The sequence below is a fragment of the Sciurus carolinensis genome, chromosome 10, assembly GCF_902686445.1.
Source record: "Sciurus carolinensis chromosome 10, mSciCar1.2, whole genome shotgun sequence".
Taxonomy (NCBI): Eukaryota; Metazoa; Chordata; class Mammalia; order Rodentia; family Sciuridae; genus Sciurus; species Sciurus carolinensis.
In genome coordinates, this window is record NC_062222.1 from 33,346,987 (window position 1) to 33,363,665 (window position 16,679).

General features: G+C 35.1%; 1 protein-coding gene and 1 pseudogene across 3 annotated transcripts in view; one reads left to right on the forward strand and one right to left on the reverse strand.

The window, feature by feature from the left end:
• Positions 1-16,679, reverse strand: part of Gask1b (golgi associated kinase 1B) — a 49,793-nt gene that overhangs the window by 4,305 nt on the left and 28,809 nt on the right. For all 3 annotated transcript variants that reach the window (XM_047567376.1, XM_047567377.1, XM_047567378.1), the window contains one exon: positions 3,105-3,331. In XM_047567376.1, the coding sequence (XP_047423332.1) occupies positions 3,105-3,331 (227 nt within the window). The remainder of the gene's footprint in view (positions 1-3,104; positions 3,332-16,679) is intronic.
• On the forward strand, positions 4,173-8,457 carry LOC124994779 (60S ribosomal protein L26-like; annotated as a pseudogene).

A 16,679-nucleotide genomic window follows, 5' to 3' on the forward strand; every position in this document is an offset into this window, starting at 1 on the left:
TGAAAAGAATATATACTTGCTTAAAGAGTATGCATTGCCAAAAGTTTCAGACCCTCTAAGCACCTCTTCCAAATTTTTTTTTAATACCAGGGATTGAACCCAGAGTTCTTAACCATTGAGTCATTTCCTTAGCCCTTTCCTTTTATTTATTTATTTACTTACTTACTTATTTTTTGAGACAGGGTCTCACTAGGTTGCTGAGGCTGACTTTGAACTTGCGATCCTCCTGCCTCATCCTCCCAAGATGCTGAGATTATAGGTGTACAACACAGTGCCCAGCCACCTTTTCCAATTTTTGATGGGTCACAGTGAGGATGGAACATAGGATGTATGGATGCAAGGGATCTATGAGTTTTAGCCCTTCTGATCCTGCTGGAAAACCAAAGGCCACAGAGCTAGGCATGCTTAATGAGTCTGAAACATGGAATGAATTAAATAATGCTTACAAGGTGCTCTGAGTTTCCCAAAGGCATTTATTATATAATCTAGTGAGCTACAGTATTAATTGAGTAGCGTTTTTACTCTATGAAGTATTAATAATCCATGATTTACAAATTCTATAGTGTTTCAACTAATTTAGCTGTGGCAGAATATATGAGATGAAACTGTTAAAACCATTAGTCTCTTTAGTGACTAATCATTTTCATAAAGGAAAATAAAAATATCACTGGTCATTGCATTACACTAATTAATAGAAATACAATGCATAAATCTGAAATTAGTAAAGTCTTCATTTTAGCTTTTCAATATGTGAATTATATATTCAAAGATTTAGCTTTAAACCCAATGTTCCTCACAACGTACTTGAAGTTAAAAATCTGCTACGAAAGAACAAACAAGAGTATCATATCTATATGAATGTTTGAAGTGGAAGGAATATTTTCTACAGGCACTTTTAATTCAGAGAAGAAACTTAAGGCCCTGTAATATCAATTAAGTAAGTGATGTCTTAGGAAAGTAAATTTTCCTATACATAAAATTCTCTTAATTTAGACACTCAAAAAACAGAATCTGTCACATATTCTACCTTCAATACAAAAACAGGACATGAAGTCAGGCAAGGTGGTTCATGCCTATAATCCCAGAAGCTCAGGAGACTGAGGCAGGAAGATCAAAAGTTCAAAGCTAGCCTGAGCAACTTAGCAAGACCCTAGCCAACTCAGCAAGACCCTGTCTCAAAATAAAAATTTAAGAAAAAGGTGGGGGCTGGAAATGTGGTTCTATGGTTAAGTGCCCCCAAGTTCAAATCCTGATATCAAAAATTAAAAAAAAAAAAAAACAGAGCATAAAGAACAGATATCAATAGTCAATAGGACAGGAGGAAATGACAAAACCTCATGAAATTTGTCTCACAAATTTGTCCCACAAAATTCACAGGAATAGTATTGCCTTTAATCTTTAAAGTACATAAAATCCACATTACCTAAGTCATAGCGTTCAGGAAGAATAATCAAAATGTGTTTCAGAATATTATGAACATGAAATTTTAGGTGTTTTTGTTTTATTTTGAGTTTTGTTTTACACCACGCTGGAAATTGAACCCAGGGTCTCACATGGTAGGCAAGCTCTCTATCAAGCTACATTCAAGCCTTAAATAATATTTACCAAGCATGAGCACCATTTATTATTATAAGAAAAAATACTGGGCTTGGATTTGGAAGAACTGGGTTCTAACCTCAACTTTATTCTATTTTTTTTTTTTTTTTTTTAGGTGATGTCTCACTGTGACCCAGGCTGGCCTCAAACTTAATGTCCTCCTACCGTAGCCTCTTTGCCAGGCTTAATTTTAGACTTGCTGGTATGCTTTCAGCAGTCATTTAACTTCACAGAACTGGTTTGCTATTTTACTAAAGCACCACTGTATTTGTAAGCCTCCAACTTACCTCAGTGCCCTAGTCAATTTGTTTTCTGACTAAGGTAGGATGCAAAGAGAAGGTGGTTCCAACTACTATAAGGTGGACCTTGAAATATAGTCAGTTACCATGCTAGGTTTGAATAGCTCAAACTTTATAGCTGGTTCCTGCCCCTATTAACTGTGTCAATTGCCCGTTTTCAAATAAATTGTAAGATCAAGTATTCCATAAGCACCCCATTGTGTTTATATTTACAATGAATAGAGCAAATTAATCGTACAAAACAATGGGGTTTCATTGTGACAGTTTCACATGTGTGTACAATGTGCTTTACTTCTATCCACCTTCCTATTGTATTTTTAACTTCTGCAAAACAGAACTCCTCTAGTTCCCCATATGTCCCCACTTCACTCTGCATTCTTTCTAAGTTCTGCCAGATGTCCCCAGATTTTTTAGGTCACCCCGGAATTCTTGGTCATTCCTGAGTATAGCAGTACTTCTTCCCTTATCAGTTCTCATCAGACTTCCCTTTTAGATGTTAAATACTTTCCTCCAAAATCTTTGTCTATTTAAAGAATTTTCAAGTGCCCCAAAACTCTCCTACCTGATCAAAGTCAGTATCAACAATTTACCAAGGCCCTGAGCAACTTAGCGAGACCCTGTCTCAAAGTAAAAAATGAAAAGGACGGGGGATGTTGCTCAGTGGTTAAGCACACCTGGGTTCAATCCCTGGTACAAAAAAAAAAAAAAAAAAAAAAGAGGCCTCCTACCTGACTTAAATAGCCAGCTGTCCTTTGATATTGTGCCCCTCACACCAGATTGGCTCTAGTTTTATACAGCACTCATAAAGTCACTTGAGTTTATATGAATCTGGACATCCTGCCATGGCAATATCTGCATTATCTGTTAGCTCCCCCCATGTCCTATCACATGCCCTAATAACATGACCTCTGCCACCCACTTATTCCTCCTTGGCCACTTCCTATTCCAGGCATCCTGTGGTCTTCCATCTTAACCAATATGGATTTTCATAATGAGGACCAAGCAACACAACCATGCAGGTTGTTAACTGATGCCCCTATGCACTCTGGACATCTTTCCCTTCTCCTGACCGCGACTCCCAGATTCACATTCACAGTTCCTTTCAAGAGTTAAATCCATTGGACATAGGGTGTGAGTTTTCTCAGACGCTTACCACTCATTTAACACAAATGCCATGTCCCAAGGATGTTATTCCCTCACAAAACTTACTCTTTGATGCCTTCTAACAATTTGAAGTTTAAGTTATCTTCACTTCTGTCAAAGAAACCCTTATTGTCTATAAAGACCAAATGCCTCGGGTCATGCTTTCTCTGGATAATGTGTGCTAGAGTCGCAGAATTTTGGTCATCGCAGTTTGGCCTCAATCCATTCCGTACACAGGCATCTTCCTTGCGTGGTCTGAATCCACAGCAATTTGTATCCAGGCGATTATAAATCTGAAAATGGAAAACAGAAACAAAATCCAAGAAGCTGAGCAAAAAAATAAAACTTGGGAAAGTCAAAAGATTTCCATAGAGATGGTACTGTCTGAATAGCTGACTTGCCAGAATCCTTCAATTAAAGGCAACTGTCAGAATAAGTCCAGAGTTCACAGGCTTCTGACTCAGCCATGGCTCTAAGCATTTCCAGCTTCTGCTAATAGCTCCAGGGTCAGATCATCCAAGTTAGGCATCTCCACCCTAAGTATTCAAAGTTCCCACTGACATCACACACAGACTCGTGGCCAGCAGGATCTCTGACTCCATTCAGGAAAGAAAAGACACTGCTGTACTTTTACTTACCCAGGAGGTAACATCTTGCTTTCTCCCTCAGGTTGGATTATTCAAAATCTCATTGACCTACGAGTTTATTGCATTGGACTTCAGTATGTCAGTAGCTAATCTGAAATAATATAGAAGTCTATTGGAAAGATATTAGATTCAATAATAAAAACTAAAAACATTACCTATGTGGAGTTAGATTCTGAATAGGAGAGCAATAATAAAAACTATTTTGATACTTGGAGTTTATTATGGGTAACAGGAACTGCTACTTTACAGAAGAGGATAAACAGATTAATTAGAAAACTATGTAATTCCATTTGGGGAATGAAAAATAAATAAATATTAATCAGGGTAAAAAAAAGCCTAAACTTAGGAATTAAGTAAATTTAAAGTCAATTCTCTGCTCTCACACTTAGCTCCACAGTCTTGTGCAGATTACTCTATAATACTCTCTTTCCATTTAATCATGAAATAACAGAAATGGTACTATCTTCATTGCATAGCTGGTAGGAAGATGAATGAAAATGTTTGTATACCTTCTAGCAAGCTTCTAGGAGACACTTACTATGGTTTGGACTTTGAATGGTCTCAAAGACTCATGTGTCAAAGACTTAGTCCCCAGCATGGCAAAATTGGGAGAGGTAGATCCTTTAGGAAATGAGCCTAGTGGAGGTTTTAGGTCAACAATGATGTGCCTTTGAAGTGGATATTAGGACTCCAGACCCTTCCTCTGCCATGCAATACCCATGATGTACTGGTTTACCACAGATCCAAAAGCAACAAGACCAACCATGGATTAAAACTTACAAAACCATGAGTCCAAATGAACTTTTTCTCTTATAAGATTATTGTTTCAGATATTTGTTACAGTACTAGAAAGCTGAATAAAGCAATGCCAGAAAAAATTGAAAACTAAGGCTGCTATTGTTGAGACACACATAGATAACAAGATTCCAAAATAAAGGGCAATGACCCCATCTTATAAGAAGAAAAACTGAGCTTCTGAGAGGTTAAGTAAACTGCCCGGGGTAGAATATTAGTAAGTAACAGAGCTAGGCTACAGGCACAGATTCGTTTGTTTCCAAAATTCCACATTTTCCCCCAGCACATTACGTTGAATATTTGAGACCAAATATTGTATCTATGTTTATAATTCAAAATATGGTTGGACAGACACTTCTATTCTTTTGACATTTAATTCCCATGCTTCTCTCTTCTTTCTGAGTTTTTGCTGCCCCCATAGGGCTGATTACTCTGGGAGGTGAGTTACTTAGAAAATAATACAGAAATGCAGTGCCAAAATTTAGCCTACTTGGGAATCATCTCACATTAAAATTCAATAAACATTGATTGAATATCTACTACAGCCCATCAGTGAACTGGACAACAATGCAAATGTTCCCCATGGCCAGCACCTCCTTACCTTCACTACTTCCAAAGAAAATGAAGCGGTCATTTACCTTTGCCTTTCCACCACAGCAAACTTCAATAACTGGTCAAATGAACTTCTTCTCTGTTTTCTGAATGTAAATGGATTTTGTGTCAAATTTCATGCTTTGAAGAGCAGGGACTAGAAGAGAAGCTATCACAGGCCAATTTTCTCAGAAGCTTCTATAAAGCTGATGATATATGGCAGGGGTGGTCAGTGAGCAATAGGGATTGTCTTCAGTCAGCTCATCTGTAGGCCATAAGTCTAACCAATGGTTTATCCAAAAGGTCACTATTCCTGTTCTCAGAGAATGCCACTTGATATGAAATTCATTTACGTCCAGAAAACAAAGGAAGATCATTTGCCCAGTTTTTGAACTTTGCAAAATTAAATGACCACTCCAGATAACAATAAGTTACCACCGATTAAAGCACATTTGTTTTGACATCAGCCTAGGTAGGATGAGCCCAGGTATCTCAAACAAATTACTAGAATAGAAGAGTACGTGAAATTAAAAAAAGCATAAATTTAAAACTATTAGAAAAATTTATTTAGCCTTTCTCCTCCAACGATTTCATTCATTTCATATAGTACCTCCAGGTCATTCAATGTATGAGAAATCAAATTATAAAAAAGACTGCATCTGATTGCCAACTATTTAAGGTCAAAGAGAACATGAAAAATAATTTTTCTAGAAGCACCTTCTTGCCCAATTTTCCCTTTATAAACATTAATTATTATCAAAGAATGTTTATAAAATTTTTCCAGCACCATATGCTCACGTTCAATTATATTTGACATCTGTAAATGAAGAAAAAAAATCTTTTTAAAATTTGGTCAAAACAATAAGATCTATTATATTAACTATATGTGTTTAGAATTTAATACTTAAGGACAAGAACCTACCAAATATCTTAAAACAGCTCTGAACCTAACCTCCTTCATTGTCCATTCATAGTGGTGGGGAAAGGACTAGGACATAGCTACATTTGTATTGTTTCTACAAAAAAGCTGTGTTAGTTCATTTTCCATCACTATAACAAATACCTTAGAAAATTAATTTATAAAGAAAAAAGGTTTATCTTGGTTCATTGTTTTAGAGGTCAATCAGACCTACTGCTTTGGGCCTGGGATGGCACATCACAGCAGGAGAATGTGTTGAAGCAAAACCACTCCCCTCATGTCCAGGAAACAAGAGAGAGGAAGAAGTATTAACTGGGTCCCAATATCCCCTTCAAGGGCACACCCCCAGTGACCTCACTTCTTCCATCAGGCCCCACCTCCTAAAGGTTCCATCACCTCCCAAAAGTACAAAGCTAAGGACCAAGCCTTCAACACATGGGCCTTCAGGGGGCATTTCAGACCCAAACTAGCAAAAGCCATGCATAGTAAATATATTAATGTTAAATAATATACTCATTAGGTCCTGACCTGATACTTTTATAAATTCTGTATATTGCTATTTTCAAATGACATGAAAATATTCAAAGTTAGAGGTGGAAAAGACTTATGTAATTTTTTTAAAAATTTTTTTGCTTTACCAACATTAGATTGTTTCCTACAGTATATTTTTAAATTCTTTCTGTGATCTAATTTTGAATCACTCAACAGTCTGTGATGATTTTACCATTTGCCTGGCCAACTGTTGTGCCATTCATGTCTAACAGACATTATTAAAAATGGGTGTGTGTGTTCAGCTCAACTTCTCTTCTACAAAATGTTAATGCTTACTTTACTCACATGTTGAATGTGTGTGTCTGTGTGTGTGTATACCCAGAGATGCAAAATCAGATTGTGAGGTCTCAAATAATCTTACTTTGTTTTCCTTATCTTCCAACTATACTAAATTATGTCTTTGTATTGTTGCCAGGGTCTAGCAAGTGCTTCTATACCTCTTAAATCATGCTAACTCTTCTCAGAATTTTTTATAGTCATCCTCTGAATTCCTATTCAATACACCAGGAATGATTTGACCACAAAACTATAATCCACTTCCTTAAATTCAGTATCATTTTGGTTGGCAGCTGTTTTAGTTATATATTGAACATATTCCTGCTTCCATTTAAGACAGCTTACCTATTTTTTAAAGCCTAATAAAGCATATCCTACATAGCTATGAATCCATAACATGGTTTCAATATACTTGTTTAGTGCACACATTAAAATAATCATTTCATTTAATTATTACAGAAGTAAGCATTGTAGTTCATATCTGTGTGCCGTATCTGTATGCCTCTGTTCTCTGTTAATTTATCCTACAAAGAAGGCTATTTGGATATGAATTTTGTCACTTAAGCAATTGTGAGTGTTAGTCACCAGTATGGTCGTACTGAATTGACATCTTCTTATTCTTTAAAACAAATAAATACTTTTGAAAAATTGCTCTTCCATATATGAAGAAGATTGCCAACCACAATTTTCCATAAAATCAGCCTTTCCTTTTTTAGTAAAATATATCTTTTCAGTGTTTACCTAACTAAAATTATACTAAGAAAAACCCGCGTGTTCCAATCAATTGTGTGGCGAGGGACCAGTGGATATTTTTTTTAGATATATTTCCTTCTGAAGTTTTTTTTTTTTTTTTTAATTCCATTTTCCTTTTGTAGCCCTAGTTTTGCCTATAGGAAAAAAGTATCTTATGAGTGATTCATGATTTGCTTAGAGTTTAAATGAGGGCACCCAGACTCTAAGGACTTGGCTCCCCAAGACCCATTAGAAATCTACAGAAACCCAGTGACTTGCAAACCACATGCATACCACCCATTCTAGCTGTGTTTCCAAAAATCAGTCTATCAAGTAATTGGGTTAGCTTCTTTACATCTTCTTTTTCCTCAAAACAATGTGATTAAACAATGAATTGCAGGCAATGCTCAAACAAAGGCAATAAAAATATATTAGCTCTTCCTTTTTGTGACCATCACTGAAACAGCAACATCCAAAATAAAGTTCAGGGGCTTTGTGACTTCTGAACAAAGCAAGAACCATAAAAGGCATTTTGATGTACCTCCCCACAATTGCAGGAAGATGTGTCTTCCACTTTATTCAAAGAGCTGAAGCAAAAGTACAGTGCTTCATTCATGCCCATCTGAAAGGATGGTGAAGTTCATATTGTCCAAAAACACTATAAAGGTCAGCATATTGGCAAAGAGTTCTGGTTCACCAGCATGTACATTGAATAGGTACAGCGGGAAAGGGCTAAGGGCACAACCATCCATGTAGGCATTCACCCCAGCAAGGAAGTTGTCACCAGGCTAAAACTGGACTAACCCACAAGAAGATCCTTGAATGGAAAGTCAAATCTCACTGAATAGGAAAGGAAAAGGGCAGATATAAGGAAGAATCCATTAAGATGAACAGGAATAAACTCATCTTATATACAATTTCAATTAAAAACTATGAAAGTGAAAAGAAAATATACTAAATATGTTGCTAATATTAATAATGGAAAATATAATAGCCATATATCAAGTGCTTAGTATGTACCAGGAGTCATGTATTATTTCTTTTACTCTTCATTGTAACTTTAAGAGATTAGGTTGTAGCAATAGTTCCACTTGATAAATCAGGAAACTGAGGCACAAAGAGGTTATTTGACTTCCCCAAGAACCCTCAACTCATAAAGGGCAGAACTCAGAATTCAAACCCAGATGTTCATGACTTTGAGATCCATGCGTCTAGTCATTCCTGACCCTGTCTCTTAGTTGGAGTGGCCCAAGCAATACTGCCAAAAAAGCAAGTACATTTGTACTGCATGTTAAATGATACTGCATTCAGTAAATATTGGTTGTAAGGGGTTTAACAGAAACACAAAGAACTCCATTGTATGAGTTCAAGGAAAAACTCATGAAGGACAGGTGATTACAGTTGGGTTTTAAGAGCCAGGCAGTATTAGCTAGAAAACAGGCAAAAGCATAAAGGTAAGAAATCTGTAGAGAAACAGTATATTAGACCAATGCTTCTCCATGTGGACTATTAATTTGTTTTTAAAAGTAATCATTAAAAATTAGAGAAACGTAATGTTCTACAATGCCAATTGGAATATCCTTGTACATGAGTTTCTCTGGATGTACATCAGTGTATGGTTACAAGTTTACAAATGTAATTAGAGTTGAGTCCTAGTAGCCTAAGGAGTGTGTAAAGGTACACCAGGTCACAGGGAAGAGTAATGTTGGACAAGCCCACAGTCCCCAGGATACTTGTCAATACAGATGGAGCCTCTCTGTGAGCTACAAAGAGCCAAAGCCCACTGTGTTCTCCCACACTGGCACCTGGACCACTTGGGAATGTTCACCTTGTGAAACAATGTATATCATTTTTGTTCCTTGCTGCCATGACAACAGGTGCCTATTACAGTAGTAAGCATGCAAATATGACCAGCAGAGCAGTTGATGAACAATGAAAAATGTGAATAGTGTCCCTCCCACGTATACATCTAGCAAAAAGCACAGGCTCCTTGTGCCTCTGCTTCTGTAAATGGCAATCATTGATTGCTCTTTCTCTAGATTCCACATTTACAAAATAAATATCAATATATGCCAATTCAAGAAAGAATCTCTACTTTCTTTAATATTACTGAATCACAAGTCAATTCATAGTGGTATTTCTTTATGGATAAGTACAAATATTTTTAATACTATGATATATTTGGACCTGGGAATCTGGTTGGATGGATACAATGCTTAAACCCATACACCACACCTCTGGATAAGTACCAGCAGTCAAGCATCACTCTATCTCAGACTCTAGGGAGAATCACTAAGCAAGTGGCAATCTATTTTTAAGACAGGAAAATTCATGTTCTATAATTTGAACAAACAGAACTGCATGAAAATAACCTCTTGCCAAAGGCACACCCGCCTTCCTATAAAGATTTTAAAAGAGCATACAAACAAAAACAATAATTTTTACATTTTATGATTCTGATTTATATAATGAATTTATACTACACAAATAAATCTTAAATGGGAATGAAATAAGCTTATAATAAAATTTTCTTAAATGCTTTCTTACAATATAGTGAGACACTATTTTAACTTGTCATTAAATAAGATTATAAATAAGCTAATGTTCATTTATATCTAAAAGAAAACTATCTCTAGAAACTTGTCTTTTGTTTAACTTACTGTGAATTAATAGTTCTACATAGAATTTCCATCAATTTTATTTTCCCCAATAATAGGGATTTTATTAAAAGGAAATTGACAAAAATAAGATAAACAATGGTTACAGCAAAATGCAACTCTGTTTATAGTTAACAGAATCAAATATAACAAATCCTAAAGCTATTTAAACTCACACTTTTTCATGGAACTCAGTTCCCTTTCAATAAATTAATTCTGACAGACTGATTATTTTTTGATCATTAAAAATATTTTAAACATTTTTCAAAAATTATTTTTACATATCTTATAGAATTTCCCATTCTAAAATGTACTGGTTTCTCTGCTCCTTGAATTAACAAGTTGCTATAAAATAAAGCCTTTTAGGTAACCTGATAAGACACCCCAGAACAATGCTAATATACTTCATAATATAAAGTCTCTAATCAAAATAATCCAAACTGGCAGCCTAAGAGGAAGAAATAAGTGACCAATGTGGATTTCACAGACTTCTGCCTGACCTACCCTACTGCCTCCATGGAAGGCAAGACAGTGTTCTTGGCTTCATGGAGATTACAGACGAATGCCTCCAATTATGATTCTCTGTGTTCCCTCTCCACATCATATTTTGTGAAGTGCACAAATTTAGTAAGTATTTATTGAAAAATAATGAAAGAATGCATACTGGCTTCATTTGGCTCACTTATTGGGAGCTCACTCACATAGTACCAATAGTTAACTGCTAAAAAGTCTTTAATTAGTCTGTATTCCTTATTTCCCCCTGAACAGTCTCTTGTGGAAATAAAATAAATCTCAAAAATCTTAAAATCTCAGAATCTTAGAATTGCAAAAATGTAATAGCTTTGAAGTTTCAAGGGACTTACTAGGCAGACAAAGGGGAGCCTATTTCTGAAAAGTGAACCTAGGGCAGTGGTTTATACACTTTTGGCTTCAGAACACTTTGACACTTTTAAAAATTAAAAATTCTTTAAGAGATATCATTTATGAGGGTTATGTGGCATATTAAACAGAATTTTTTTAAAAAGTCATTCAAAAATAACATTACATGTCAACATAATTAACCTCCTCAAGAGGGAATTGCTATATTTCACCAAAAATTTTAAGAGAAGTAAAATTTTTATTTCAATTTTCAATGGAATATAATCTCTAAATTCCAACAATCATGAGTGGTTTTTTTTTTTTGATACAAACACTGCACTGAGAGATGCAACAGATAAACTTCATACATTCCTCTCATCTTGTCACCTAGGATAGTAAAATTATATGTACTTATGGATAAACATTTAGTGATATTAATGGATTTTATTGCTTCATAAAGGACACTCCTAAGTGAATCTGGCATTTAGTTCATGTGTTTTTTCTCTGTGAGTACGGTGATAGCCAAGATTGTACTGACTACCAGTAATATAGTGCCTATCTTGATTCATACTGACATCGACAGATTCACCCACTAATGCAAATATCAGTACAAAATGAAAACAGAAAAAGTCTTTTAGTATTATTATAAAAATAACTGACTCCATGGGCTCCCAGAAAAGGAAAACAAAAAACTATTGTTACAAACAGTCCCATTCAATTTGACCATGATTCCGCAAAGCTCCATACATCTCTTAGTGAATTGTGTCCATAAACAACATAAATGTGGGAAGAACATGAGACTAACAGATTACTTATCCCACTTTTGCACTGGGTGAACCAGCCTTCAGTTAACCCTCACCACTCTGAGTCTAGACACAGTTAGTGAAGCCAATTCCAAAAGCTAGTTCAAGTAATGTTCAAACAATCTTTGAATCAAATAGCTTTATATAGAATCACATAGGCATTCTCAAATCCCTGATCTCACCAGCAGCATAATACATATTTGTACATATTTATTGGGTACAATGTGATATTTCAAAACAATATGTAATGATCAAGTAAGAGTAAGGGTAAATGGAATATTCATTCGCTACCATTTGTTTCTACTAGTTATTTTGAAGTGTATGCTTAATATCATTATCAACCATAGTTAAACCCTAGTGTGCTTGAGAACATAATAAATATTTAGATTTAGTGACTGAAGTTTACTAACTACGCTTCTCAACAATTTGGCACAGTCTAAAATATTTGTGGCAAGCATGGAAATAAGCAAAATAACATAGCTAAAAAATATATGCTGAACTGTGATTAATTATAAAATTAAAGAAAATCAAGAAATGCTTGATTTGTTGTAAGCAATATAAAATTATGAATATAATATATTTCACTGGACATTTCTCTTTGACTGAGACAAGAGCAAAGACCAAGGTCAACCAATTTCCTGGTCTCATTTTATACAGATGAGGTTTTAGAACAGTTAATGCCAATAATCTCTGTAAATGAATGGTAAACAGTGAAAATATATTAATCTCTATTACCATATGGTCTAATAATCCCACCAGTGGGTATATGTCCAAAGGAAATTAAATCAGTATGTCAAAGAGATATTTGCACTCCCATGTTTATTACCTCACTATTCACAATAGCCAAGTTGTGGAACCAACTGAGGTGTCTGATGGATGAATAGATAAGGAAAATGAGGTACACATTCATAATGGAACATTATTCAACCATATAAAATTAAATTCTGTCATTTTTCATTTTTCACAATATGGATAAAAATGGAAGATGTTATATTAAATGAAGTAATTTTTCACAATATGGATAAAATGGAGGATGTTATATTAAAAGATGTTATATTAAATGGAAAGACAAACACAACATGGTCTCACTCATCTGTGGAGGTCAAAAAGTTGATGTTATTGAAGTTGAGAGTAGACTAATATTATTAACCAGAAGCTAGGAAGTGTTAGGGGAAGGAAGAATGGAGAGAAGATGATTAACAGGCACAGGGTGTAGAAACTAAGAGGAGGAAGAACATAATGTTCTCAAGCACAGTAGGATTTAACTATGGTTGACAACAATTAAATGTACATTTCACAAAATATCTAGTTGAAACAAATGATAAATGTTCCAAACCAATGAATATTCCATTCACCCTTACCCTTACTTGATCATTGCATATTGTTTTGAAATATCACACTGTACCCAATAAATATGTACAAATATGTATTATGCATCAATTAAAAATTTTAGGAAAATATTTTTAAAAAGGAATACAGCTTCTCAGCAAAGGAAGCAATCAATAATGTGAAGAGAGCCTAAAGATTGGGAGAAAACCTTATCACATGTACCTCAGATAGAGCATTCATTTTCGGGATATATAAAGAACTCAAAAAACATAACACCAAAAAATAAATAACCCAATCAGTAATGGGTTAAGGAACTGAACAGACACTTCACAGAAGAAATCCAATTGATCAACAAACATGAAAAAATGTTCATCATCACTAGCAATTAGAAAAATACAAATCAAAACTACACAGAGATTCCATCTCACTCCAGTCAGAATGGCAATTATTAAGAATACAAGCAATAATAATTGTTGGCAAGGATGTGGGGGGAAAGGTAACTCATACATTGCTGGTGGGAATGCAAATTGATACAACCACCATGGAAAGCAGTGTGGAGATTCCTCAGAAAACCTGGCATGGAACCACCATTTGACCCAGCTATCCCACTCCTTGGTTTATACCCAAAGGACTTAAAATCAGCATATTACAGTGACACAGCCACATCAATGTTTATAGAAGCTCAATTCATAATAGCTAAAGTATGGAACCAACCTAGGTGCCCTTCAACAGATGAATGGATAAAGAAAATGTGGTATATATACACAATGGAATATTACTTAGCCTTAAAGAAGAATGAATGAAATTATGACATTGAAAGATAAATGGATGAAGCTAGAGAATATCAAACTAAGTGAGATAAGACAAATCCCAAAAATCAAAGGCTGAAAGTTTTCACTGATAAGCAGCTACTGATTGATAATGGGGGGTGGGTAAGGGAAGAATGAAGGAACTTTGGATTGGGCAGAGGGGAATGAGGGGAGGGAAGGGGCTATGGGGGTGAGAAGGTTGATGGAATGAGATGAATATTATTACCCTATATACATATGATTACACTACCAGTGGGACACTGCACCATGTACAGCAAGAGGAATGAGAAACTGTGCTCCATTTGTGTGCAATGTGTCAGAAGGCATTTTACTGTCATGTATAACTAATTAGAACAAATTAAAAAATTTTAAAAAATTATCATAAAAAAGGAATACACAAAATTCTGAGGAATCATGTGCTCCTAAACAAGAGAGATATGCGTTGAGTCACAGGTTGCTCTTAAAAAGAAGTGTGCTGGACTCCAGAGAAGTACATTCTGATTGCAGAGACCAGTTAGCTAGCAAGCTATGGCTCTATGGCAAACATAGCTCAGTGTGGCTCAACCAATTTTTCTCTTCAAAGTTCCCAGCATGATAAAACAAATAAATAGCTAAAATCTGGGAAGTGAGAGAATATGGTCCCCAAAATCATGTCTCAACTAGAAAAAACAATGTCAAAGCTCAAAAGGGAGGTTTATAGATCAATTCCTTTGTATTTACTTTCCCAAACTGTGATATTCTGGAATGGAATTTGAGCACTGGAGAAGGTTCTACTAAGTATAGGCCCATATAATTCTAATGTTGATTTCCCAATCTCCCCAAGGTTTTGAGAAGGCCTAATACTCAGAAGGAACTCCCTTCTGCAGAGAGAGATTTTTCAGAATTCCTAGATCAGACAATGTTTGAAAGGTTAAATTCAAAGGCATTTCTATGTGGAAATGGGATGTGTTCTGTAGACAGTTAAAGTGGAATGAGATGTGCAGATCAATAGAGTTAAGGGAAGGAACCCCACTGAGAAACAAGAGGACACTCATTCCCAGGCATGGAAATGACATTTTGTCAGATTCAAAAAGCAAGTTGCAAAATCTCAAATGATGACAGAGACCCACAGACTTTGTAGGAATTGTCCAGAAAGAACATAGAAATCCCTTCATGCAGATTTGTTTAATTGAATCCCTTAAACAATTTCCTGTATGTCCATAATTCCTGGTTTTGTTTATAAAGTAAAATAAGAAGTACTAAGCTATGCCAACAGGAAAAATAGAACAAATAATTATAAAGCAAACTATTCAAATAAACACCTGCAAAGTCAAAGCCTTTTATATGATGTTAAAATGTCCAAAAGCAATAAATATATGCTCTGTAGAATCCATCACATTAAAATTCTGGTTCTAGTCTGGAGAATATTTCTTGGCTGCTTCCTTATAGATATATGTTAGGAATAGATTTTCTCTAATATCTCCTACCACACCCTTACTTCTGGCATCCAGTTGGCTATACTAAGTCCTTCCCTAATAGCTAAAAACATAGGAACAGCAATTTGAAGAAAAATACAGATAGTCAGTTGCATTTACAGTAGGTACATTTTTAAAACACACACAGATATCCACTTATTATGCATGGATTCATGCATACATGCATGCAAAATGATCTTTAAATTGACTGGAAAGATGTGTACTGATTTTATTAGAGGGATGACTTATAGGGAGAAAATGCAGAAAAGCAGAGAGTGACATGAGTCCAAGGGAACTTCAACTTCTTTTTATAGCTCTAAAGACTAAATGCAAGTATGAAAATAATATTGACAGAATAATTCTGGAAAGGAGAAATATGGTATTTGTGTTTTTTTGTTTTTTGTTTTTTTTTTTTAAGTCTTTATGCTTTGGTATTTTTTTATCACTAATTAAAAAGAATAGAAACCTTGGAACACAATCCAGGAATGAAATATCAATTATTTTAAAAATTCTGTAGGCTGAGAACCCCACAGTTAACAAATACTTCAGGAGGTACTCTGCAGTTCCTTCTTTCTACATAAAAATGACAGTCCCTCTCCCAATCTGACTGGAATGAGAGGCTCAAGGAAACTGGTCTTATATGGTCCTAAGGTTTCTCTCAGCACCAGATGCTGTAACAAGTATCTCTACACTGTAGAAAATTCAAAGAAATACCAATATAATCCCTACTATTAAGGGATCATCATTCTTGGAGATTCAGAAAATAATAGCTATGATAGTTATATATATATATGAAATTCAAATTTTTATAAATGGACTGGTTGTAGATATGCTGATTGAGTTCTTGATATCTGCCAGGCATTACAATAAGAAGTGTGCATTATTTTACATTATTTTCATAATAAAGATGCAATGGAGGTAGAATTATTCTCCCATTAAAAGAAGAAGTAAATTGAGGCTAGGCATGTAGCTTAGTGGTAGAGTACAAGTTTAGCATGCACAAGGTCCTGGGTTCACTCTGCTGCACCAAATTAATTAATTAATTGAAGTTCTGAGAAATTATGAACGCTCTACTATTAAATAAGCTGGAACTTGAACTCAAATCTATTTTACATGTACAACATTCTGTCACCTCTCTATAAATTAAATACAATATGAACTCATTTGAAAAATTATTCGAGATGTTCAGAAGAAGCGCACTTGATCCAGTGAAGCGAGT